Genomic DNA, 27,213 nt, shown 5'->3' with positions numbered 1-27,213 from the left:
TAAGTTGCAGTGATTTGACCCCTCAGGGCCACCGTAGTTTCCCTCTACCAAACCTAACAGTGCAAGTCGACTACTGACCCTCGTCACCTTTTAACTGTGAATTTAACTGTGTGTTAACGCCCTCGTCATGGATCTATTGGTCCTCGTCCCTACGTCACCACATTCAGGCGCATCCCTTGGCTGCACACACAGAGAGGACTGCCCCTTTATGCCGTTCTCTCTCCTCATTGGATAAAGGTTGTAGGATACAAGGAAAGTTTTCTCCTGGGCTCAGAGCAGAGCAGAGTGACTGACAGACCCGTGTTTCAGACCAAACACTCTATAGAAGTGATTGCTGTCGGAAGATACAACTATTTAAGACTTAGATTAACACAAAAATATCACTTACTTCTGCTTTAACTGTTTATAACTAGTGAGTACATTTGAGAATTTGTTTATTTTTTGAACGTTTCTGCCCAATTTGAATTAAATCCTTGTTAATATTTCTTAATCAGCTTCAATCAGGACGATCCTGAGACATCGGATCTAATTTGCAGATTAAAACCCAGTTAACACCTAAATGTGATTTATTTTAACACCAGAACCAGAACTGGCACCGGCTGTGAGCTGTAGAGGTGTGTGTGTTCATCTCTGAGCTGTGGAGGTGTGTAGGTGTGTGTGCCAACAGGCCAGTGGACCCAGTAGTGTGTTGTCCTACAGGAAGCAGAGACCCTGAATGCCTCATCGGTTTCTCAAAGCGCTGAACTAAAAAGTATAAAACATCCGACAGGCTCAGTCCTCCCGGTCCTCCTGTGGTCCAGACCCGGGTCGGATCGAGTCGGATCGAGTTGGATCGAGTCGGTCGGTCAACACCCGTGTAGCTGCATCAGCATCAGTCCTCAGGTGTGTTTCCATGGCGACGGCCTGGTCTTAACTGTACCCGTCGTTCCACTCCATGACCTTGTCGTATTCCTGGATCTTCTGTTTGATGTGGGACAGTTTGTTCTTCAGGTACTCGCAGCGCTCCTTCTTCTCCAGGAACGTCGGGTCCTAGACGCAGCAACACAAATATAAACTATAAAATATATACATATACATAAAATACTGCTTTTTATCGGTGTTTTAGACGTTAAAGGACAATTCCAGGCGAATTCAACTCTGGGGTGTATTTTCATATCATTTTAGGTCTAACAGAAGGAATCTGAAGATTTTCAGTTTAACTCATTGAGTGCCATTGACGTATATATACGTCAATCAAAATCCAACGCTTGAGTGCCATTGACGTATATATACGTCAAATGCAGTTTTCTGCGGCTGGTAAATGGGGACGCTGTTGCGCACACTCTGAGTAATTTTGGGGCTTCTGGGATGTGTAGAACGAAGAAGACTGTAGATCAGAGCAAGAAGTGAAGAGGAAGGAGAAGACGAGTGCGATCGGTACAGAGATAAAAAAGTTGGGAAAAGTTTCTATTTCTAGAGGAAAACGACGGGCAGAGCCTGGAACAAGTGTAACGTGGAGCTGGAGGAAAGCTTAGCCACGGATGCTATTAGCATAGCATTAGCATCCAGCATGAAGTGATCAGAGGAGGCAGGAAAGGTAAACTCATCTAGATGATCAGCACCAAAATGCCGAAGCGGAGGCGGATCGCGGAGTCAGTTTCACCAGCTGCTGTAAACCGACGTGACGACGAACCGAGAGATCAGCGCGGTGCGTCGCTGCCGCGGCCGCGTCCAGCACAGAGGCTGGAGACGCCACGACGTCTCCCTCCCTACTTCAGAGACGATGCAGCAGGAGGAGAAGGAGGGGAGGGGCAGAGAGGGGGTGAGGGGAGGGGGGAGGAGAGGAGAGGGTGAAGGGGCAGCAACTGCAGGAGGAGTAGGAGAGCAGGCATCACTCTGCAGAGTAAGACTCCTACTTGTTGTATTTTAGTTTTTTGTTTTTTTTGTACAATGAAAAAACATGTGAAATTAAATTTTCAGATGTCTTACATGTTTTTGAAGCCAAAATTAAAACGGATAAATCACTGTTTTTCTTGAGAGACTCTCTTTCACAAAAATGCATTTTTCTCAGCTTTCTAGAAAAAAAGTGGTCTTTTTGGTGCAACCAGGCTCTATTCAACTTAAGATAAATCAAGAATGGAACAAGGTACAAACAAATGGTTTTTCCCTAGTTAAATAGAGAGTCTCCTCTTTCCTTTGAGCTATTTTGTGTTTTCAGAGTCATAATACAAAATATTCTCTTGGTCTTAAAATATTACTCAAAATGCCCCGAAACGCTGGCACATGGCACTGACCATTTTATAAAAGGGCTGGCACTCAATGAGTTAATTGCTCCTGTTTTGCGGTAGCTGCATCTGTCCCCGCATCCCCACGGCAGCAATGAATGGAAGTGGATGTAAGTTCCGCTGTTTAGGCTGTTTCCAGCCCTCAAAGCCGCAATTTTTTTCCACAGACAGCGTCAGATGGAGACTCAAACATGCACCGAGAAGTTTATTTACTTCAACAAGCCGACATGTTTGTAAAACTAGATCTAATTCAAAGTCTCCGGAGTCTCACGCGAGACCCAGTTGCAGTGCACGGTGTGTTCAGGTGCAGTGAGAAGCTCCCGTTTGTGTCATAAACACAGGAATATCAACTCTTGACTTGCTTCAAGTAAAAAAAACTTTTCGGCGCATCTTTGAGTCGCCACCTGACGCTGTCTGTGGAAAAAATAAACACTTCAAGCAAGTAAAGAGTTGATATTCCTGTGTTTATGACACAAGCGGTAGCTCCTACTGCGCCTGAATACACCGCGCACTACAACTTCGGGCTCGCGCGAGACTCCGGGAGACTTTGAATTAGATCTAGTTTTACAAACATGTCGGCTTGTTGAAGTAAATAAACTTCTCGGTGCATGTTTGAGTCTCCATCTGATGCTGTCTGTGGAAAAAAATTGCGGCTTTGAGGGATGGAAACAGCCTAAACAGCGGAACTTACATCCGCTCCCATTCATTGCTGCCATGGCGATGCGGGGACAGATGCAACTACCGCAAAACAGGAGCGATTAAATTGAAAATCTTCAGATTCCTTCTTTTAGACCTAAAATGATATGAAAATACACCCCCTAGTTGAATTCGCCTGGAATTGTCCTTTAATGATCCTTTAACAGGCTGATCTGGAGTCAGTGTGTCTCTGAAACAACAGGAGGTTTTCTCCAAACTGATGAATGTCACCAGTCTACGTATATTCTCTCCTTTTGATCTGTAAATAAATTAACCACCTAAGTTCAAGTTCGTGCAGGTGGGAGCTTCTTGCTGGATATTGTAATCTCACTAGCTAAGTCAGAAAAATTACCACGAAAAACAGGAAAAAATTAGTCGGAAAAATAGAAAAAATTACTCAAAAAACTACTATTACTTTATTTTGAAAATCTCGTCTTAACACCAGACAAACACAAGATACGTACTGGGGAGATATTGTTATATGTCTCTAGATATTTCAGTCGATCCAGATCCACTGTTCAGCTCAACTGTTGCTTTATTTTGAAAATCCCCATCACTAACTGTTGCTTTATTTTGAAATGTTTCCACCACCACTTTGTTTTGGCCGTCAGAGAGCGCTTTACTTTGAAAGGACTTTACTCCTACACTCAGCTCTGTGACAGGATGTGACGTAGTTGTGGTAAAAGTAGCAAAATAAAAGCTGTTTAAAAAAACTAACTAATGTCATTTTATTGTGAAAATTTAATGTGTTTTCCTGTTTCCAGCTCGTTTCTCCACTGACCTGAGATCTGAGTTTCCTGCAGCTGAAACACTGAACCACCTGTTCACATCAAACTGAAGCTGAGTGAATTGATCCAAACAGCATTTAGTTTTTATTTGCATGTGAAGCCTGAAGAGACTCGGAGCCACAGAGCTGCACTGTTCTCTGACATCCCATAATAACCACCTGACAGATCAAGAGCTAATACAGTTGTTTCAACAGGATGTTTCTCTTCCTGTTCTTTAATCTGTTACTGATTATAACATATATTATATTATACTGGGCTCTAAATGAACAGCCAACAAACTACTGCAGCTTAACAGTCACTCTGGTGGGAATCAATAAAAACTACTGATAAAAAGTTCATTTAAAGGGATAGTTCACCCAAAATTGAAATTTCTTTCAAGGGCTGGGAGAAGTTTCAGAGTCCTCCGTGGCTTCTCTGAGTTACAGGGGGTCTCGGCGTAGCAGTGCATGTCCATATGACGGTTGCAAATGGATACCAACTGTCTTCATAACAAAAAGACACACCAAAAAACATCCAGATACCTCCATGCTGCTCGTCCAAATTTGACGAACCGGGAAGAGAAGCTTCCGCTACAAAACAAGCTTGAAATATAGACTTATTTAATTTTTTTCTGAACAGTTTCTCATGTCGAGGCTTCAATACCAGAGGGACATTACAGACGAGCAGCATGGAGGTATCTGGATGTTTTTTGGTGTGTCTTTTTGTTATGAAGAGGACAGTTGGTATCCATTTGCAACCGTCATATGATGAGAGACTCACATGTTTCTTCTTCTGGTAATCCTGCAGAATCCTGTTGATGCGATCCACCTCCTAAACACACACACACACACACACAGAGACACACACACACAGAGTGAGATCAGCTGCTGTGACATCAGCAGGAATGTGAGGGTGGAGAGGAAGAGGAAGTGCAGCGGCCGACAGGAAGTAACACACAGGAAGTTCAGGAAACAGAACAACAAAGAGACGCTGCAGGTCGGAGTGTGTGTGTGTGTGTCTGGATGTGTGTGTGTGTGTGTGTGTACCACGCCTCCATCAGCTGCTGCTGCTTCTGCTGCTGGTTCAACAGTCACTACGTTTACATGACAACGCTGGCGGATGAAAACGGCAAAATATTTCATGGGATGTGCCTTTAGTTTAGACGGCGACAGCGTTTTCTGGGCTTGAAAACGCAAAAAAAAAAGTGAAGCCGCCTCCAGAGTGGAAATCTGAATAACGCTCCTCTGTTACGTCTCCGTGTAAAGGGTGAAAATGCAAAAGGCAGTTTTATTTGTATAGCCAGTTTTTACCAGCAGTTTGTCTCAAAGGGCTTTACATCCCATCATAACAACATCCTCTGTCCTTAGACCCTCACATCCACTGAGGAGAAACTCCATGGAAAACCCTTTTAACAGGGAAAACCAGGAGAAAGCTCAGGGTGAGCAACAGAGGAGGGATCCCTAAAAAAGTCTGCTTCGATCGCTACGACCTGTTTATTGTTTATTGTTTATTGAGGATCCCCATTAGCCGACGAACAAACGCCAGGCTAGTCTTCCTGGGCTCCTTTTCAAAAGTACAAAATAAAATAATAATACACAGATCCAGTTACAATAAAAGAAAGGATAAAATAAAAAGAAAGGATAAAATAAAAGAAAGGAGGAGGAGGTGTTAGTGGAGGTGGAGGCCGATGGCGTAAAGCCTCAAGAAGATGAAAACATTCTGGGTTGAATTACACAGACTTTTGCGTCACCGTATGCACGCTGATTTCCACCCTAAAAACGCTCGTCTAGGGGCGTCGCGTGGCGTAGTGGTTAGAGCGGGACGATTAATCGAATTTTGATCGTGATTACGATTTTGGCTTCTCACGATCATAAAAACACTGTAATCGAAGATAAACAATTATTTTTTTGTCTTGGTGTTTTATTCTGAAAAACACACATGCGCGCTTCCGCCCCCGAGCCTGCACTGCACTCCTCTCTCAGTTAATGCTGTGGACGAGTCCACTCATGTGTTGACGGCGGCGTTTAAAAATCAGCGCCAGTGAAGAGAGAGCAGCGGCCACCGCTCAGGACGAATGAACGGGAAATAATAATTTAAAACACTCGCTCGTCTCCTCAAAGCGGCCGAACAACAACAACAACAACCCTCCTCCTCCTCCTCCTCCTCCTCCTCCTCCTCTTCCCCCGGCCCGTAGGCTACATGTGCACATGTTTACAAAGCCAGCAAGGAAGCAATCTGTAGAGCGGTGGATAACGTTATACGATGTTACGACGTGTATTTGTGTAGTTTAATCTGTCATAAATAAGAGATCACTTATGGGGCGCGTCAAAAAAAAAAAAAAAGTTATGGGGTGCGTTTGTGACGAGAGCTGGGACAGCGCAGCGGGGCGGAGGCTCTGATCTTCCCAGGTTGGATTTCATCCCAGAGACGCAATAAGCGACACACACGGAAGCAGAGAGCCTCCATTCTCCCTCTTAATAAGTTAAACCATGACAGTTACTCCAAATCTGTTTATTCAAGGTAAAAATGTAGAAAAGTGAAGCTAAACATCCTGTATAGTTTCTGCTGCTGGATCATAAAACTTAAAAAAAAAGTTTTAAATACATTTTGAATAAATATTTAAAATTATAAACTTAAAAACCTTAAACACACATTGGCACTGTTTATTTAAGGTAATAATGTAGCATGGTCAAGCTATAAATCCTGTACCCCCCCATAATCGTGTAAATAATCGTGATTTCAATATTGACCAAAATAATCGTGATTATGATTTTTGCCATAATCGTCCAGCCCTAGTAGTGGTTAGAGCGGGCGCCCCATGTATAGAGGCACAGTCCTCGCTGCAGTCGGCCCTGGTTCGAGTCCCGCGTCGGGCAGACCTTTCCTGCGTGTCGTTCCCCCTCTCTCTGCCTCCCTGTTTCCTGTCTGTCTCAACTGTGCTATCTATAAAGGCACAAATGCCCCAAAAATATACAAAAAAAAAAAAAAAAAAAAAAAAAACGCTCGTCTAAAACGTGAAATAAAAAGTGAGAATGCAACAACGCCACTTTAGTGTTTTCTGTTCAGATGGTTTCTGTGTAAACGTATACAGCCTCAGAGTAAATAAACCCAGTGCAGACCACCTCGGGTCAGAACCAGAACAGGGATCACATGACCCGTCAGGACAGTGAACGCCTCACGAGGAGCTGGGAAAACCCTCTGGAGGAGGAGGAACATGGACTGGGAACTGGGTGTCCAGTAGGGGTGGGAGAAAAAATCGATTTTTTTTTTTTTTTTTTGGGGGGGGGGGGGGAGGATTTTTTAAAATATTGTGCAATGTGCATTTGTTCGCCTTTTTTACATCCAGAGAGTCCAGGTTGTGAAAAGGGTTTAAGTTCACTTTATAATGGAGTATGTTCATTTATAGGCTCCTACAGTGTTTGTGTGCAGATAAATGTTAAAAATGCTAAAGACTAAAAATCATAGAGAGAATCGGCAATATCGTAGAATCACAATTTAAATCGAATCGCCATCCAAAAAATCGTAGAAGAATCAAATCGGGAGAAAAGCATATCGTCCCAGCCCTAGTGTCCAGTCAACAGTAAAACTTCATGCGTGAAAATCAATAGAATTTAAATTTTCAAACACACATGAAAACAAAACTGTTATAAAACCTCATTATTAAACCACTGTCATGCAGCTGTAACTGAGACGGACGGATGTGTGTGTGTGTGTGTGTGTGTGTGTGTGTGTGTGTGTGTACCATCTGGCTGCTGGGATGTTGTGGTAGACTCCTCATCATAGCGTCCATGTCCTCAAACTTCTTGCTGGTGGTCTGGACGTCCTGGTGCAGCTCCTTGTACTCGGCGTACTGGTCGTTGAACACGGCTCGGTACTGGTCCCGCTCCTCGTCGGACCGGATGGTCCCGTACTTCCTGTTGGGGGGGGGGGGGGGGGGTAACACACACACAAGATTAACTCTGTCATCTGGACACACTGGATTAAAGGGATAGTTCAACATTTTAGTCAAATTGGCCCATTGCCATAATCCCTATAGTCATAGCAGTAGGTTCGTTACCTTTAATTGTCGGTGCAAGCTATTTTTAGAACGGTGGAGCAGAGCCGTGAGCTGCTCAGAGCTACGCTACGGAGGCTCATTATGGGATTTCTTGGTTTCCCTCATCATCAAACTCATCAAATACACAATCCAACAACTCCACAACGCTCTGGTGGACAAGTTGTGAGCTGCACATTCACCACACTATGAGATAATAACACAACATTACCACACAGAGTTGTTTTAGAGGGAAATGCAGAGACTGTTGATGAAAAACTGTCCCTGAAGGCAACGTGCATCAGAGGTTTTGCATGAATTTCCCTCTAAAACAACTCTGTGTGGTAACGTTGTGTTATTATCTCATAGTGTGGTGAATGTGCAGCTCACAACTTGTCCACCAGAGCGTTGTGGAGTTGTTGGATTGTGTATTTGATGAGTTTGATGAGGGAAACCAATTAAGAAATCCCATAATGAGCCTCCGTAGCGTAGCTCTGAGCAGCTCACAGCTCTGCTCCGCCGTTCTAAAAACAGCTTGCACCGACAATTAAAGGTAACGAACCTACTGCTATGACTATAGGGATTATGGTGATGGGGCAATTTAACTAAATGTTGAACTATCCCTTATCAATCAGAGGTTTTTGTCCCAGCTGAACTGTGACTCCTCCTCCTCCTCCTCCTCCTCCTCCTCCTCCTCCTCCTCTTCTCTCCTCCTCATCAGCTGCGTCTCTGACTTCACCTCTTTTCTCCTTATCAGCCTCTTTTATTGAGTCTCATTGTTCCCAGGTCAACACCAACGCCCTGGTAGCAGCTGCAGCTTCGCCTCGCTCTCTCTATCAATACCATCTGTAATCGATCCTTATCAATTTTATTATCAATTTCCTTACGCGATGTAGTCGGGGACGACCACGGCTTTGGGGATGTGTCCCGACGGTATCGCCCCCTGGAGGATCTTCGGTGGAACGGCTTTAGCAGCAGCGGGAGCAGCGTGATGGACCGGCGCCATGGAAACGCCTTCCACCTGGTCCGAATGTTTAGGAGGGGGAGGGGCTTCAAAGTCCTGACAGACAAACAGACAAACAAACAATCAATTATTTTATTATTTTTTATTCCTGTCTATATTCTGAAGCTTCTGTTAGAGCTTCCCAAGCTCTAGATACAAACAGTGGGGCGATGGTTCGTTTGCTGTTGCAGCTCCCAGGCTGTGGAACAGACCGCCACCCGACATTTAACCATTACTGACCTCAGCCTTTTTAAATCCAAGCTAAAGACTTTTTTAGATTAGCATTTAACTCTGACTAGGGAAGTCCTGCTCTTAAGTCTACTTATTTTGCCTGTTTTTAATTCTACTTGTAGCAGACCACTTTTTGGTTGTATGTATTGCTGTTACTCATTTTGTCCACAAGAGGGCAGCCTTGTACTGCTAAAATGGTTAAATAAGTTAAAATCTTTAAAACTAATAGTTAAGTTACTTTAAATGCATTGTGACATGATTTTGTTACATAAATATATTTCGTGATTGGAGTGCATTATAGTAAAATATCATTCATCTGGTTTTTAAATGCATATTGTCCGTTTTGAAGGTTATATTTGTAATGAGCTTTTATTTTGAAGAGATCGCTAACCTACTATGTCACTTCCTGGCTATGTTGTGTCTTCCGGTAAAAACAAGGTGATACGGAACGAGTTAACGGCAAAGTAATAAGTTAAGGTAAACAAAGGAGAAAGAGGCAATGAAAGAGTTGCGGTAAATGAACAATAAAGGACTGGAAATAGCAACCCCCCGAGGAGGCACAAGGTTAGCAATTTGTAGTGTTTACGGTACTTGTGTTGATGATTTGTATCAGAAAGCTAAAGCTATGCTAACTGTTTTGCACATAATGAAAACATAAATGTAACTGGTGTATCTTTGTGTCTTATCAGTTCTCACGTTGGTATTCAACGAGTTGGTTACGGAATGGTTTATGGAAATAAATGTTGAAAACCACCAGTCGAGTCCTAAATCTTTCGGAGGGTATGCTACACTACTGTATGCACTTTTAGAGCCTTTAACACCCTGCAGCACTAGTAGCACTTTCTTGTGTCTTCTTGCAGCACTGTGGCACTTTCTTGGGTTTTTATGTATTGTTTTATTGCCTTGATGTAAAGCACTTTGGGTACCGTCTGGCTACTGTAAAGTGCTATACAAATACATTTTGATTGATTGATTGAAGGTTTTTACAGAGGGGATAGTTGATATATCATTCATACAACATTTTATTCCAAAAAAACAAAAACAAAAAAAGCGAAATTTGATTATTTTTTTTTAGGGCTGGTGACAGTATTTTCTCATTTACAGAGTGATAAAAAGAGATATCCACAATCCTCCTCTGTAAAAACTAAAGACTCTAATATGTCAACTAAATAAAACAAAGCAGCTTTATCCATTGTTCAGATTTCTGTTCTGGAAATGTATGCAAATTAGCGCATATTTCATTAAATATTGCCTCATTTACACATTTAAACATAAAATGTGACAAAACTTGTAATACAAAAAATATTTGTCTTAATGTGAGTGATAAACTTGGGAAGTTTCATGGTGAAATCTGTTAGTTTAAATCTCTATTTCTGTTGGTGGTTCTTACCAGAGAGTGAGCAGCTCTCAGCGCCGACGGCTGCATCTGTATCACAGGAAACACAACGACATCATCATCATCATCCACTGATCAATTACCAATAATCAGATTCACTGATTACAAAGTAATAGATGCTGCACAACTTCTACACTTTGATTTGAGTTTAATGAGCAGATCAGAGCAGACTTTATCTACCCAGACAAACCAACATGTAGAATCAACCTGGTTTAATACTGAGGAGAGTTTCATATGAAGGAAGAAAAACAAGCAGGTAAACGAGAGTTTAAGTAGAATCTGTAACAATGTTATTAGAATTAAACTATTTACAGTTTAGATGTGCAGAAAAACTCTATAAAATAAGAGGAAGAGAATAAATAGATGAATAGAACAGATCTGTAGGTCAAAGCTCAGTCAGTCTGCTCCCTGGTTCTGTTTCATCCTCTCAGTTACACACATGGATTTAATATCTCTACTCAATTAATATCTATAACTCTGTTGGGTCACAAAGTTGTTTTTCTTCTAGCTCATTGGCCCACGAACGGTCTGACTGCACCGTCCACACCTGGACCAACAGCTTCCAGATGTGTAAATAGATAGAGCAGACTCTGGCCAGATGTTTCATCTTCCACCTGCAGAGCTAACGGGCTTCACTTTGGCTTGAAAACTCTTTAGCTTTTAGCTAAATTCAATAAGCATATTCTACATGATGGGATGTATGACTGCACAGTTACAGCTAAAAGCACAAGGGCCAGTTATTGACTATCTCTAAGACTCTTATACCTCCAAATATACATTTTATTAAAAAAACTACTGTTATTATTATGGTTTGACTTATTTTTTATTCATTTATTGGTTTTATTTATTGTTTTAAATATCCCTTTTTGTAGCTAGAGAACTAGATAGAAGAAGAAGAAGTATACGTGCTCTACCTTTGTACAGTGTTATCTCTGTGTGACAGATGAGACCTAGTCTCAGGATGACTCTTTGTTTTGTTTTGTGATGTTAAAGCCTGTTATTGTGAATTAGAGGCAATAAAAACAGAAATAAAGTAGATTTAACTCTCATAAGGAAATAACTCAACTTCCTAAATGGGTGAACTGTTCCTTTAAGAGACCGAAACACAAAACAACAAGTCTGACACAGTGTGTGTGTGTGTGTGTGTGTGTGTGTGTGTGTGTGTGTGTGTGTGTGTGTACCTCATTTCACAGACCTCACCCTCTCACTCCCCCACAGCCGAGCCAGTGTGCAAATGATGTGGTTTCTGTTGCTGTGTGCATGTGTGTGTGCAGCAGAGTGTGTGTGTGTGTGTCTGTGTGTGTGCAGCAGAGTGTGTAGTGTGTGTGTGTGTGTGTGTGTCTGTGTGTGTGTATCAGACAGCCCTGAAGCCTTAAACCCTTAGAGGACATTCCAGAGTGTTCCAGAGAGCAGCGGCAGCAGCGTTCCCACCTCGTGTCCGAAGCGCTCCCGGTACCTCCGCGCGGCCTCGTGCCTCCACAGCTTCAGACAGACCATAGCGCCGATCAGGTAGATCACCATGGTGACGAACAGGAAGATGATGGCGGCGGTCTGGCCGGCCTCGGTGCGGCAGAACGCCCCGTTGATGCCGTTGTTGAAGACGGGGTAGGAGCAGAGGCCGCCGCGCGTCGTGTCCCGCACGTACACGATAGCTGGTGGAAGGGACAGACCATAATAACACACCAGTGAGAACAACAGGAACAAACTGGATTCATGTCTGTCATCAGTTTCTATATAAATAATAATAATAATAATAATAATAATAATAATAATAACTAGAAATATTTTTTTTATGGTCAAGACAGAGCTTGTTAACGAGCTCTGACCTGAGGCTCAGATGTTACCACGGCAACTTGAGGTGGTTGCCCATGACGATAGGGGCCCCCCAGGCTGATACAGACAGAAACGTGGAGAAAAAGAGTGATTTTCTGCCTCTGCACTGGTCTCACATTTAGGCTTACTGTGACAAAACGGTAACTCCTATCAGAACAAAACACAGACCATCATCGCTGTAAGGACTTCCTGAATGATTTGGTGTCATTTTGGTGTTTCTACAGTAAATATTTTGGAGACACTTGTGAGTTTAAAACATCGGTCCATTCTGCTTCTCTCAGAAAATCTTTGTATTGGAGTCAATGAGGAGCAGAGACAGACGTGGCCACACTTAGAGGCTGACAATTCAAATTCTGTAAGTCTCTCTGATATTTTGAGCACATGGTGAGAAACAGAACGAGTTTGTCTACAAATTTGGAAAAAAACACGTGTGTAGAGTGTAAATTGTGGCCGTGAGGAGCCTGGAAAGAGAAAAGTTTCAGAAGATTTCAGACAACTTCTCCCACTCTAACCGATGATGTCACCCACTCTGACACGAACATTCTGTCCAATACACACCCATTATAATCTCATAACTTCTCCAAAAATGATCATGGTCATTGATCAGTGATTGATCAAAAACTATATGACCTATCAAAACGTGGATTAATACACCAATACACAAGACTTGTGTCTACTGTTTAAAGTTTAAAAGGAGTCTCTACGTGAAAGTATGCCTGAGCAGAATATGTTCGAAAAACTCAGATGATTGCTCTTTTTCGCTCTTTTTTTTCGGCCCATCTCATTGACTTCAATGCAAAATCGCCCCGAGCACTGTGGGCCCCTGCAGCTTTTTCATAGCTCAATGAATTAACTTCTGGAGTTTTTGAAGCTCTGGAGGCTTTTGGCGTGAATGCACAGTAACGTTTCCGGTGCAGGCGTGATGCTGCGTGACGCTACGTGATGCTGCGTGATGCTGCGTGATGCTGCGTGACGCTACGTGATGCTGCGTGATGCTGCGTGATGCTGCGTGATGCTGCGTGATGCTGCGTGATGCTACGTGACACTACGTGATGCTGCGTGATGCTGCGTGACGCTACGTGACACTACGTGATGCTGCGTGATGCTGCGTGATGCTGCGTGACGCTACGTGATGCTGCGTGATGCTGCGTGATGCTACGTGACACTACGTGATGCTGCGTGATGCTACGTGACACTACGTGATGCTGCGTGATGCTGCGTGATGCTACGTGACACTACGTGACGCTGCGTGATGCTGCGTGATGCTACGTGATGCTACGTGATGCTGTGTGATGCTACGTGATGCTACGTGATGCTACGTGACACTACGTGACGCTGCGTGATGCTACGTGACACTACGTGACGCTGCGTGATGCTGCGTGACACTACGTGACGCTGCGTGATGCTACGTGATGCTACGGGATGCTACGTGACGCTGCGTGATGCTACGTGATGCTACGTGACGCTACGTGATGCTGTGTGATGCTACGTGATGCTGCGTGATGCTACGTGATGCTACGTGACGCTACGTGATGCTGTGTGATGCTACGTGATGCTACGTGATGCTGTGTGATGCTACGTGATGCTACGTGATGCTGTGTGATGCTACGTGATGCTACGTGATGCTGTGTGATGCTACGTGATGCTACGTGATGCTGTGTGATGCTACGTGATGCTACGTGATGCTGTGTGATGCTACGTGATGCTGTGTGATGCTACGTGATGCTACGTGATGCTGCGTGATGCTGCGTGATGCTACGTGATGCTGCGTGATGCTACGTGATGCTACGTGACACTACGTGATGCTGCGTGATGCTACGTGATGCTACGTGATGCTGCGTGACACTACGTGATGCTACGTGACACTACGTGACACTACGTGACGCTACGTGACGCTACGTGATGCTACGTGACACTACGTGATGCTGCGTGATGCTACGTGATGCTACGTGATGCTACGTGATGCTACGTGACACTACGTGATGCTGCGTGATGCTACGTGACGCTACGTGATGCTGCGTGATGCTACGTGACACTACGTGATGCTACGTGATGCTACGTGATGCTGCGTGATGCTACGTGACACTACGTGATGCTACGTGATGCTGCGTGATGCTGCGTGACACTACGTGATGCTACGTGATGCTGCGTGATGCTGCGTGATGCTGCGTGACGCTACGTGACACTACGTGACACTACGTGATGCTACGTGACACTACGTGATGCTACGTGATGCTACGTGATGCTGCGTGACACTACGTGATGCTACGTGATGCTACGTGATGCTGCGTGATGCTACGTGACACTACGTGATGCTGCGTGATGCTACGTGACACTACGTGATGCTGCGTGATGCTGCGTGATGCTACGTGACACTACGTGACGCTGCGTGATGCTGCGTGATGCTACGTGACACTACGTGATGCTGCGTGATGCTACATGATGCTACGTGATGCTACGTGATGCTACGTGACACTACGTGATGCTGCGTGATGCTACGTGACGCTACGTGATGCTGCGTGATGCTACGTGACACTACGTGATGCTACGTGATGCTACGTGATGCTGCGTGATGCTACGTGACACTACGTGATGCTACGTGATGCTGCGTGATGCTGCGTGACACTACGTGATGCTACGTGATGCTGCGTGATGCTGCGTGATGCTGCGTGACGCTACGTGACACTACGTGACACTACGTGATGCTACGTGACACTACGTGATGCTACGTGATGCTACGTGATGCTGCGTGACACTACGTGATGCTACGTGATGCTACGTGACACTACGTGACACTACGTGATGCTACGTGACACTACGTGACACTACGTGATGCTACGTGATGCTACGTGACACTACGTGACGCTACGTGATGCTGCGTGATGCTACGTGACACTACGTGATGCTACGTGACACTACGTGATGCTACGTGATGCTGCGTGATGCTACGTGACACTACGTGATGCTACGTGACGCTGCGTGACACTACGTGATGCTGCGTGATGCTGCGTGATGCTACGTGATGCTGCGTGATGCTACGTGATGCTACGTGATGCTACGGGATGCTGCGGGATGCTACGTGACGCTGCGTGACACTACGTGATGCTGCGTGATGCTGCGTGATGCTGCGTGATGCTACGTGATGCTGCGTGACACTACGTGACACTACGTGATGCTGCGTGATGCTGCGTGATGCTGCGTGACGCTACGTGACACTACGTGACACTACGTGACGCTACGTGACGCTACGTGACGCTACGTGACGCTACGTGATGCTGCGTGACACTACGTGATGCTGCGTGATGCTGTGTGACACTACGTGATGCTGCGTGATGCTACGTGACGCTGCGTGATGCTGTGTGACACTACGTGACACTACGTGACACTACGTGACACTACGTGATGCTGCGTGACGCTACGTGACACTACGTGACACTACGTGACACTACGTGACACTACGTGATGCTGCGTGACGCTACGTGACACTACGTGACACTACGTGACACAACGTGACACTACGTGACGCTGCGTGACGCTGCGTGACACTACGTGATGCTACGTGATGCTGCGTGACACTACGTGATGCTGCGTGATGCTGCGTGACACTACGTGATGCTGCGTGATGCTGCGTGATGCTGCGTGACACTACGTGATGCTGCGTGATGCTGTGTGACACTACGTGATGCTGCGTGATGCTACGTGACGCTGCGTGATGCTGTGTGACACTACGTGACACTACGTGACACTACGTGACACTACGTGATGCTGCGTGACGCTACGTGACACTACGTGACACTACGTGACGCTACGTGACGCTACGTGACGCTGCGTGACACTACGTGACGCTACGTGACGCTGCGTGACACTACGTGACACTACGTGACACTACGTGACGCTACGTGACGCTGTGTGATGCTACGTGACACTACGTGACACTACGTGACACTACGTGACACTACGTGACGCTGCGTGATGCTGCGTGACACTACGTGACACTACGTGACACAACGTGACACTACGTGACGCTACGTGATGCTGCGTGACGCTACGTGACGCTACGTGACGCTACGTGACACTACGTGACACTACGTGACACTACGTGATGCTGCGTGATGCTACGTGACACTACGTGATGCTGCGTGATGCTGCGTGACACTACGTGATGCTGCGTGATGCTGCGTGACACTACGTGACACTACGTGACACAACGTGACACTACGTGACGCTACGTGATGCTGCGTGACACTACGTGACACTACGTGACACTACGTGACACTACGTGACGCTACGTAATGCTGCGTGACGCTACGTGACACTACGTGACACTACGTGACGCTACGTGACGCTGCGTGACGCTACGTGACACTACGTGACGCTACGTGACACTACGTGACGCTACGTGACACTACGTGACGCTACGTGATGCTGCGTGACGCTACGTGACACTACGTGACACTACGTGACACTACGTGATGCTGCGTGACACTACGTGACACTACGTGACACTACGTGACGCTACGTGATGCTGCGTGACGCTACGTGACACTACGTGACACAACGTGACACTACGTGATGCTGCGTGACACTACGTGACACTACGTGACGCTACGTGACACTACGTGACGCTACGTGATGCTGCGTGACGCTACGTGACACTACGTGACACTACGTGACACTACGTGACGCTGCGTGATGCTGCGTGACACTACGTGACGCTACGTGACGCTGCGTGACACTACGTGACACTACGTGACACTACGTGACGCTACGTGACGCTGCGTGATGCTACGTGACACTACGTGACACTACGTGACACTACGTGACACTACGTGACGCTGCGTGATGCTGCGTGACACTACGTGACACTACGTGACACTACGTGACACAACGTGACACTACGTGACGCTACGTGATGCTGCGTGACGCTACGTGACGCTACGTGACGCTACGTGACACTACGTGATGCTGCGTGACACTACGTGACACTACGTGACACTACGTGACGCTACGTGATGCTGCGTGACGCTACGTGACACTACGTGACACAACGTGACACTACGTGACGCTGCGTGACACTACGTGACACTACGTGACACTACGTGACCCTACGTGACACTACGTGACGCTACGTGACGCTGCGTGACGCTACGTGACACTACGTGACGCTGCGTGATGCTGCGTGACACTACGTGACGCTACGTGACGCTGCGTGACACTACGTGACACTACGTGACACTACGTGACGCTACGTGACGCTACGTGACGCTACGTGACACTACGTGACACTACGTGACACTACGTGACGCTGCGTGACGCTGCGTGACACTACGTGACACTACGTGACACAACGTGACACTACGTGACGCTACGTGATGCTGCGTGACGCTACGTGACACTACGTGACGCTACGTGACACTACGTGACACTACGTGACACTACGTGACACAACGTGACACTACGTGATGCTGCGTGATGCTGCGTGACACTACGTGATGCTGCGTGACACAACGTGACACTACGTGATGCTGCGTGATGCTGCGTGATGCTGCGTGATGCTACGTGACGCTGCGTGACGCTGCGTGATGCTGATGCTGCGTGACACTACGTGATGCTGCGTGACACTACGTGATGCTACGTGACACTACGTGACACTACGTGACACTACGTGATGCTGCGTGACACTACGTGATGCTGCGTGATGCTACGTGACACTACGTGATGCTACGTGATGCTGCGTGATGCTACGTGACACTACGTGATGCTACGTGATGCTACGTGATGCTGCGTGATGCTACGTGACACTACGTGATGCTACGTGATGCTGCGTGATGCTACGTGATGCTACGTGATGCTGCGTGACACTACGTGATGCTACGTGACACTACGTGACACTACGTGATGCTACGTGATGCTACGTGATGCTACGTGACACTACGTGATGCTGCGTGATGCTACGTGATGCTACGTGATGCTACGTGATGCTACGTGACACTACGTGATGCTACGTGACACTACGTGATGCTACGTGATGCTGCGTGATGCTACGTGACACTACGTGATGCTACGTGATGCTACGTGACACTACGTGACGCTGCGTGATGCTGCGTGATGCTGCGTGATGCTACGTGACACTACGTGATGCTACGTGACACTACGTGACGCTACGTGATGCTGCGTGATGCTGCGTGACACTACGTGACACTACGTGACACTACGTGACGCTACGTGACACTACGTGACGCTACGTGACGCTGCGTGACACTACGTGACGCTGCGTGACACTACGTGACACTACGTGACACTACGTGACGCTACGTGATGCTGCGTGACACTACGTGACACTACGTGACACTACGTGACACTACGTGATGCTGCGTGACACTACGTGACACTACGTGACACAACGTGACACTACGTGATGCTGCGTGACACTACGTGACACTACGTGACACAACGTGACACTACGTGATGCTGCGTGATGCTGCGTGACGCTGCGTGATGCTGCGTGACACTACGTGACACAACGTGACACTACGTGACACTACGTGACGCTACGTGATGCTGCGTGACACTACGTGACACTACGTGACACTACGTGACACTACGTGATGCTGCGTGACACTACGTGACACTACGTGACACTACGTGACACAACGTGACACTACGTGATGCTGCGTGATGCTGCGTGACGCTGCGTGACGCTACGTGACACTACGTGACACTACGTGACGCTACGTGACGCTACGTGACGCTACGTGACACTACGTGACACTACGTGATGCTGCGTGACACTGGAGCTGCTGCTCGTTAAACACGGTTAGCGTTAGCTTAGCTTTAGCTACTAGCCTCTCCCTACAGGCGTGTTACCTGGCAACCGGTACAAGTGAAGGTGTGTGTCTGACCTGCAGCCATGTAGAGCACGGCGAGCGCCAGGTTGATGGTGAACTCGGTGAGCGGCCACCAGGCGGCGTCCAGCAGGATGGTGCGGTAGTACATGGTCATGCCCATCACCAGGACGATGACGGTGACCACCCAGGCCAGGCCGGCCACCACCAGCACGAACGGCGTCTTGGGTCCCGTGTAGTAGCTGCCGCCGTAGAGACCGCTACCGTAGCCGCCGCCGCCGCCGTAGCCGCCGCCGGGCGACGAGTAGCCGAACATGTTGAACCACTCGTTGTCCTTGTGGACGTAGGCGCAGACGCAGGCGAAGACGGCGGCGCCCAGCAGCAGCTCCACGCATCCCAGAATCCTCAGCAGCCCCGGCCACGACTTCATGTAGCCGTAGCGCAGGTGGTATTCCTCCACGCGCTCGCCGTAGCTCAGCGCCGTGCGGTAGGTCTGGCCCGACACCGAGCCGCCGCCGCCGCCGCCCAGCAGCTCCTTCCTGGAGTTGTAGCTGCTCGCTGCCGCCGACTCACCGCCGCCGTACGGGTCGCGGTACGAGCCGCCGGGGACGGGCGAGGCCGGCGGTGAGCAGGGAACGCCGCCGGTGCTGCTGCCGATGTTGTTGTTGTTGTGGGAGGAGGAGCCCGACATCGACATCGACCACGGCTGTTTGCCGCTGCCGCTTCCTCTGAAGAAGTTCTTCCAGGAGTCAGGGATGAAGCGGTGAACGGGTTTGATGTCCAGCGCCGCGTCGTGGAGCGCCGGGTCGCCGAGCTCCGCGTCGGCGCCGCCCTCGTCCTCTGCAACAATGTTATTAGAATTAAACTATTTACAGTTCAGATGTGCAGAAAAACTCTATAAAATAAGAGGAAGAGAATAAATAGATGAACATATAGGACAAATCTCTACTTCCTGGTAGAAAACCAGCATGAGAACAATAGTGACGGACGAGAGTTTCACTATATTTATCTACTTTTTCATGTCACTATATCACCGTTTAGACTAATCTGATGTTTGTAAAGTTTATAAAACCAATGATTGGACAAACATTACTATTTCTGTGTGCACATTTTTGTAATTAGTCATGGTTATCATAGATTAGCCGGGCTAACGGTTAGCTACCTGTTTAACTTTAATAACTCAGTGACTCAATAAACGCTCCATGAACAAATATTTTCTCCAGCGGATATCTGAGTTCCAACATGACTGAGCTAACTGGAGTAGTTTCATGTCGTGTCCCACAACGGGAGGGTTTTAACAGCTGACGTCCTGCTGTTAGCTTAGCTACCGCCGTTAGCTTAGCTACTGCCGTTAGCTTAGCTACTGCTGTTAGCTTAGCTACCGTTAGCTGTCCCTGTCAGCTGAGCCACTGATGCTTTCTAGACACTGTGATTCCCCCAAACTGAATAAATACAACACATAGCAACACAAAACACACACACAGAAATAGTAATGTTTCTTCAATCATTTCAGATTTGTCTAAACGGTGATAGGGCGTGAAAAATATGATATATAGCTAAACTCTCGTTCGTTACTATTGATCTCATTCACATTACAGCTGGTTTTCTACCCGGAAGTAGAATGTAAACAACAAGGAGATTCAGTCTATAGAAACAGATCAAAGCTCAGTCAGTCTGCTCCCTGGTTCTGTTTCATCCTCTCAGTTACACACATGTATCTAATATAATAACTCTGTTGGGTCACTAAGTCGTTCTTCTTCTAGCTCATTGGCCCACGAATGGTCCGACTGCACCGTTCACACCTGGACCAACAGCTTCCAGATGTGTAATGGAGCCAGATGTTCCACCTGCAGAGCTAACGGGCTTAGCCATAGGTCAATTACCTGCCCCGTCCTCGCTGCCGCTGGGGTCGAACTCGGGGCCGACGGGCGGCTGGTGGGGCAGCGGCGGCGGCGGCAGCGGGTCGGCGCTCTGGGCCGGGCGAAGCCTCAGCGGCGACCGCTCCAACGGGTCAAACGGCTCGATGGCGTCTCGCGGTAACGTTCCCTCGGCAACCTGGTCATAGTGCGGCGGTGGACGGACACTGACACCGCGTCCGTAGAAACCTCCTCCATAGGACATGAGGACAGTGGGCGTCCCTACACACACACACACACACACACACACACACACACACACACACACAGTCAGTTGTGTTGCTTTAACTACGTAGTTAAAAACATTAAAAATGAACATTTTATAAATGAATCTCATTAATTTCCAACACAGATTTTTTTGTTTCAACTCTTTTTTGTTCAGTTTGTTCAGATTTAATTAAATAAAATAAATATTTTTTACATTTAAGTAAGCTGAAACTAGAAAATATTTGTGTTGTCCCTTTAAATGATCAGACTGAGAATAAACTGAACAAAAAAGATTCGACCACCTCCAGAGAAGCTTCAGATCAATAACAGTTTGGAGTTTTTATTCACCTGTAAATTATATTTTAATCTGCTTCATTTTCATTTGAGCTCTTCACACTTTCTCTAAATAACTAGTATTTCTATTATTATTATGATTAATATAATAATATATTATTAATATATATAAAACATTTAGCCAATGAGATGTTCCAGTTAAAGAGCTTCATTAATGGAGCAGCTCAATGTCAATTCATCTGTTTGTCTCCTTTAATTAAGTGTTGGACTGAAATGTCAAATACATCAACTGGTTTTAACTGTTGATGCCTTCAGGTGCCAATCAACTAATCCACTAACTGCTTTAAAGGGATAGTTCAACATTTTGGCAAACAGAGTTGTTTTAGAGGTGAATTCATGTAAAACCGCTGATGCACGTTGCCTTCAGGGACAGTTTTTCATCAACAGTCTCTGTATTTCCCTCTAAAACAACTCTGTGTGGTAACGTTGTGTTATTATCTCATAGCGTGGTGAATGTGCAGCTCACAACTTGTCCACCAGAGCGTTGTGGAGTTGTTGGATTGTGTATTTGATGAGTTTGATGAGGGAAACCAAGAAATCCCATAATGAGCCTCCGTAGCGTAGCTCTGAGCAGCTCACGGCTCTGCTCCGCCGTTCTAAAAACAGCTTGCACCGACAATTAAAGGTAACGAACCTACTGCTATGACTATAGGGATTATGGGCAATGGGACAATTTGACAAAATGTTGTTGAACTATCCCTTTAAAGCTGCAGGACAAACCAGTTAGAACAAGTTCTTAAATCTAATTATAATCAATTTAAATGATGATCAGAGCTGAGACCAAGAGGAAACAAGAAGATGAAACCCCACAACACACTGAAGACACACTCACACACACACACACACACACAGACCAACACACACACACACACACACACACACCGTCCCCCCCAGAAACACCCGGTGAGGTCACACCTCCATGCAGCGCCAGTCGACCCTTAGAGCCCAATGTTGGAGCGGATTTCACCCCCAGAGGTTTAATAATATTAAAGCAGAAGTGAGTGATCCGGTGGTTTTGGTTAATGCTGCGTTCCAGGCAGGCTTTTGAAACCGTAAATTACAGCTTCAAGTCACAACTTACGACTGTAGCGTTTCAGGCAACCCACTCGTGTTTCTCCGACCTGTTTTACCTGTGAAAGTCACTATAACGGCCACTCGTAACTTCTGACCCGTGAACTCGTACCAGATCGAACTGGTACGACTTCACAGGTCGGAAAAACACCAGTTACGAGTTTCCTTGAACGCACCATAACTTCTCGTCCCTACGTCACCACATTCAGGCGCATCCCTTGGCTGCACACACAGAGAGGACTGCCCCTTTATGCCGTTCTCTCTCCTCATTGGATAAAGGTTGTAGGATACAAGGAAAGTTTTCTCCTGGGCTCAGAGCAGAGCAGAGTGACTGACAGACCCGTGTTTCAGACCAAACACTCTATAGAAGTGATTGCTGTCGGAAGATACAACTATTTAAGACTTAGATTAACACAAATATATCACTTACTTCTGCTTTAATATTAATGATAATAATAATAATATTAATAATAATAATAATAATGAGCGGAGCTGGGATACCTCTTTCACACGCAGTCACTCAACACCACTTACATGGGCGACGAGCTGAGAAAGAAAACCTGCTGTGAACTCACTGATCCAGACACACACCTGCAGACAAGAACAAGAAGAACAGTTATTATTATTACTTATATTATTATTATTATTCCTCCCAGACACCTGAGGATGTTTGATCAGCTGATGAAGACCAGGGGAGCTGATAGAAAGCTCCAGAACAGCTGAGAAACATCTGACTTTTCTGTATCTTAAATCTCCGTCTGCTTTCAAACGGATGTTTGAGGTCGAAGTGATGGGCGGTTTTTTTTTTTATTTGCCAAATGATTCTCCAGTTAGTCAGTTAAATAATTATCATATCTCTAATTTTTGTGGTTTTGTGGTTTGTGGAGTCGAGAAAAACAAACTGAGACGACATCATCAGAGGAGGAGGAGCTGAATCAAACCTGTAAGAGTCTAAAATACTGATCTGACCCAGTCTGAACACACTCTTTATATTGTTTTGTACTTTTGTTCAATGAAAAAATTAGATTTAGATAAAAAGTCCAAGAGGCAGGACTAGGACAATAAAACACCATGAAGGACACACATGAACCAGCAGTTAACTGACCATAGAGGGTTAAAAGAGTGGGTAAGGGGACCAACAGATTACTGAGAAGTTATAAAGAGCTACCGTGCTAGTTAAAGTGCTGTTTGCTAAAGTGACGAGTGCATAAGTGCAAGATTGAATTGAATTGAATTGCACGATGCCGCAATAAAGTGCAGGATTGACTTAAACTGCACTGTCCCATAACACACGACTGCACATGCAGATGTGTGTCCAATGTTGCACAAAGTTTGTATACATGAGTGTATTATGTACACACCATTGTATGGAATTGAGATACATATGTTTATGTATACACAATACAGAAAAGGAAGGAAAAAAGAAAACAAGAAAACAGAGTGGTGCCCCATTCAATCAACCAATCAATAAATCTATTAGAGAAGGTTTGAGTCAGTTTGATGTGAGTGAAATCACAGCAGAAGTTTCCAGCTCATGAAACTGTCGTTAAGTGTTCAATCATGTTGATGTGGTCGTAATAAAAGTGAAGTTTATAGTTCTGTATTTGTGTGTCACAACAGAGGTCATGTGTGTGTGTGTGTGTGTGTGTGTGTGTGTGTGTGTGTGTGTGTGTGTGTGTGTGTGTGTGTGTGTGTGTGTGTGTGTTTGTGTGTGTGTGTGTGTGTGTAGTTTCACTGATCCAGGAACAGTTTTATCACTGACGACGACTGTTGGAGGACTTCAGACTCTCTGCACCCGATGACATCATAGGTCACCAGGAAACAGACTGAACGCTGCTCTGTGGTTTTTATTATAATAATGATAATATTATTATAATAATATCAGACTCAGATAAATATCTCAGATACAACAACGTGACACTAAACTGACTCTGAGCCTCTCTTCTGATTGGCTGAATGTTTTCTACAGCGATCCAATAGTAAAAGATAGAGCAGATTTCAGAATAAAACACTCGGAGAAATCAAATCCTGCAAAGTTGTGACATCACAAAGTGACAGGAAGTCCTGACGGCTGGTTTTAAAGGGATATGCCAACATTTTTTTTTCATGTCTTGCCTCACTCCTGAGTCCATGACCAGCAGACAGACACCATCCTTTCGGGAGTGAGGCAAGACACGAAAGAATAAAAGTTGAACTATCCCTTTAAAGCAGAAGTAATCGATCCGGTGGTTTTGTCTAACTTCCTGTCAGCAGATGGAGTTAGCAGCCCCCGCCCTCGTCATGGATCTATTGGTCCTCGTCCCTACGTCACCACATTCAGGCGCATCCCTTGGCTGCACACACAGAGAGGACTGCCCCTTTATGCCGTTCTCTCTCCTCATTGGATAAAGGTTGTAGGATACAAGGAAAGTTTTCTCCTGGGCTCAGAGCAGAGCAGAGTGACTGACAGACCCGTGTTTCAGACCAAACACTCTATAGAAGTGATTGCTGTCGGAAGATATAACTATTTAAGACTTAGATTAACACAAACATTCACCTGACTTCTGCTTTAACACAAACATCTACCTTTATTTTGAAGGAGCTTTAACACAAACATCTACCTTTATTTTGAAGGAGCTTTAACACAAACATCTACCTTTATTCTGAAGGAGCTTTAACACAAACATCTACCTTTATTTTGAAGGAGCTTTAACACAAACATCTACCTTTATTTTGAAGGAGCTTTAACACAAACATCTACCTTTATTCTGAAGGAGCTTTAACACAAACATCTACCTTTATTCTGAAGGAGCTTTAACACAAACATCTACCTTTATTTTGAAGGAGCTTTAACACAAACATCTACCTTTATTTTGAAGGAGCTTTAACACAAACATCTACCTTTATTCTGAAGGAGCTTTAACACAAACATCTACCTTTATTCTGAAGGAGCTTTAACACAAACATCTACCTTTATTCTGAAGGAGCTTTAACACAAACATCTACCTTTATTTTGAAGGAGCTTTAACACAAACATCTACCTTTATTTTGAAGGAGCTTTAACACAAACATCTACCTTTATTTTGAAGGAGCTTTAACACAAACATCTACCTTTATTCTGAAGGAGCTTTAATACAAACATCTACCTTTATTTTGAAGGAGCTTTAACACAAACATCTACCTTTATTTTGAAGGAGCTTTAACACAAACATCTACCTTTATTCTGAAGGAGCTTTAACACCTTTATGGATCTTTTTTCCACGTTGCTACAGTAACACACGTGACGTCACGTCTTCCAGGTGAACCCCTCTCTCTCTCGGGGCCTTGTTCATGTTAACCTCACTCTATCTCGAACTCGGTCCCGGTGAACAGGTGTAAACACGTCACGTCACGGTGCCTCGCTGCGTTTATTTTTATATAAAGTAGTTAGTTACCTGTGCGCGCGGCGCGGCCAGGTGTGTTTGATGTCTGTACCTGCTGCTCCAACATGTCGCCTCTCTCTCTCTCTCTCTCTCTCTCTCTCGCGGTTAAAAACAACTTTTGCTCCTCGCGCAGCAGCTCCACGTTACGTCACCTTTACCGCCAACTCCCCGCGCGACGTTAAAACTTTAAACTTTAAAATGCTGCGGATCGATCCTTTATTCTTCTGCTCGCTAGTTGGATGTAAACAGACAGAGTTTCTGTTCTTACCTCGTTCAGCAGCTTCCTTCCTCCTTCTCCTCTTCCTCCTCCTCCCTCTCTCCCCTTTCTCCCCCTCTCTCCTCCTCCTCCTCCTCCCCCCTCCCCTCCGGAACAACACCACGTGACCACCTGCCCATCCCTCTGACGTCACACAGACGGAGCAGAAGTTCACCTGTCTGTAAAACTAAACTACACCTGATACTGTGACTCATGTGTCACCTGACACCAGTTCACTAAGTGTTTTATACATTTAGATTATGAAATAGGATATAAAAGTTACTTTATAAAAACTTTATAAACCTTGGTTTTACAAACTCCCAGTATCAGGACAGAATTAGGAAAGACTGCCTTTCAGTTTTATGCCCCCAAAAGTGGAAAAACCTACAAAACTGTCTGAAACTGGATCATCTTATTTCCTTAGATAGTTTTAAAAACTTATTATCAAATGTTTTACAGCCTGTATGTAATTGTGGATCATGACCTTGATGAATTTGTATATTGTGTAATTGTGTTTTTGTAATCAGGGCGTCATTGAAAAAGAGAGCTCGCTCTCAACTGACCTTCCCTGAATCAATAAAGGAGAAATGAAATGAAATCTTTTACTTTACAATAAACTGAATGAATAAAACAGATTTATCAGCCGACACTGACGATTAGTAAACAAAACCATGGACATTAATAATAAGAAAACAGATTAAAATAGAATAAAATATAATTTACAAGTGAATAAAATAAAGTGAGAAAAAACTAAAAACTGGGTTTAATCATAACTTAAACTGAAGAGATGTGATGTAAACTGTTTTAAAACTGAAATAATTTTAGGAGATTTTAATAGAAAAAAACAAACAAATAGTTTATGATTTTAAAATCTACTGTTTTTATTTGATCAAAATAAAAAAATGTTTTAAAACTAAATCTGTTTTTAATATTTTTAAGT

The 27,213-nt window shown here is 45.3% G+C and overlaps 2 protein-coding genes across 4 annotated transcripts in view; one reads left to right on the top strand and one right to left on the bottom strand.

Moving 5' to 3' along the window:
* ube2l3a (ubiquitin-conjugating enzyme E2L 3a) overlaps positions 1-27,213 on the top strand; it is a 274,466-nt gene that overhangs the window by 140,269 nt on the left and 106,984 nt on the right. The window lies entirely within an intron of this gene.
* On the bottom strand, positions 210-26,363 carry marveld2a (MARVEL domain containing 2a). 3 transcript variants are annotated; one of them, XM_083983630.1, is made up of 10 exons: positions 26,286-26,363; positions 23,118-23,207; positions 20,952-21,206; positions 19,126-19,908; positions 11,822-12,042; positions 10,385-10,420; positions 8,648-8,820; positions 7,470-7,641; positions 4,508-4,558; positions 210-1,029 (listed from the first exon to the last, which is right to left on the bottom strand). In XM_083983630.1, exons 3-10 carry the CDS (start codon positions 21,187-21,189, stop codon positions 910-912), a joined length of 1,794 nt encoding a protein of 597 aa, XP_083839756.1. In that variant the 5' UTR covers positions 21,190-21,206; positions 23,118-23,207; positions 26,286-26,363; the 3' UTR covers positions 210-909. The 3 variants fall into 3 exon arrangements, with proteins under 3 accessions (XP_083839756.1, XP_083839754.1, XP_083839755.1); XM_083983628.1 differs by having other exon boundaries at positions 23,151-23,207; XM_083983629.1 differs by lacking the exon at positions 26,286-26,363 and adding an exon at positions 25,812-25,832 and having other exon boundaries at positions 23,151-23,207.

Source organism: Trachurus trachurus (assembly GCF_905171665.1).
Source record: "Trachurus trachurus genome assembly, chromosome: 12".
Classification (NCBI taxonomy): domain Eukaryota; kingdom Metazoa; phylum Chordata; class Actinopteri; order Carangiformes; family Carangidae; genus Trachurus; species Trachurus trachurus.
This window is presented reverse-complemented; position numbering and strand designations above follow the sequence as displayed.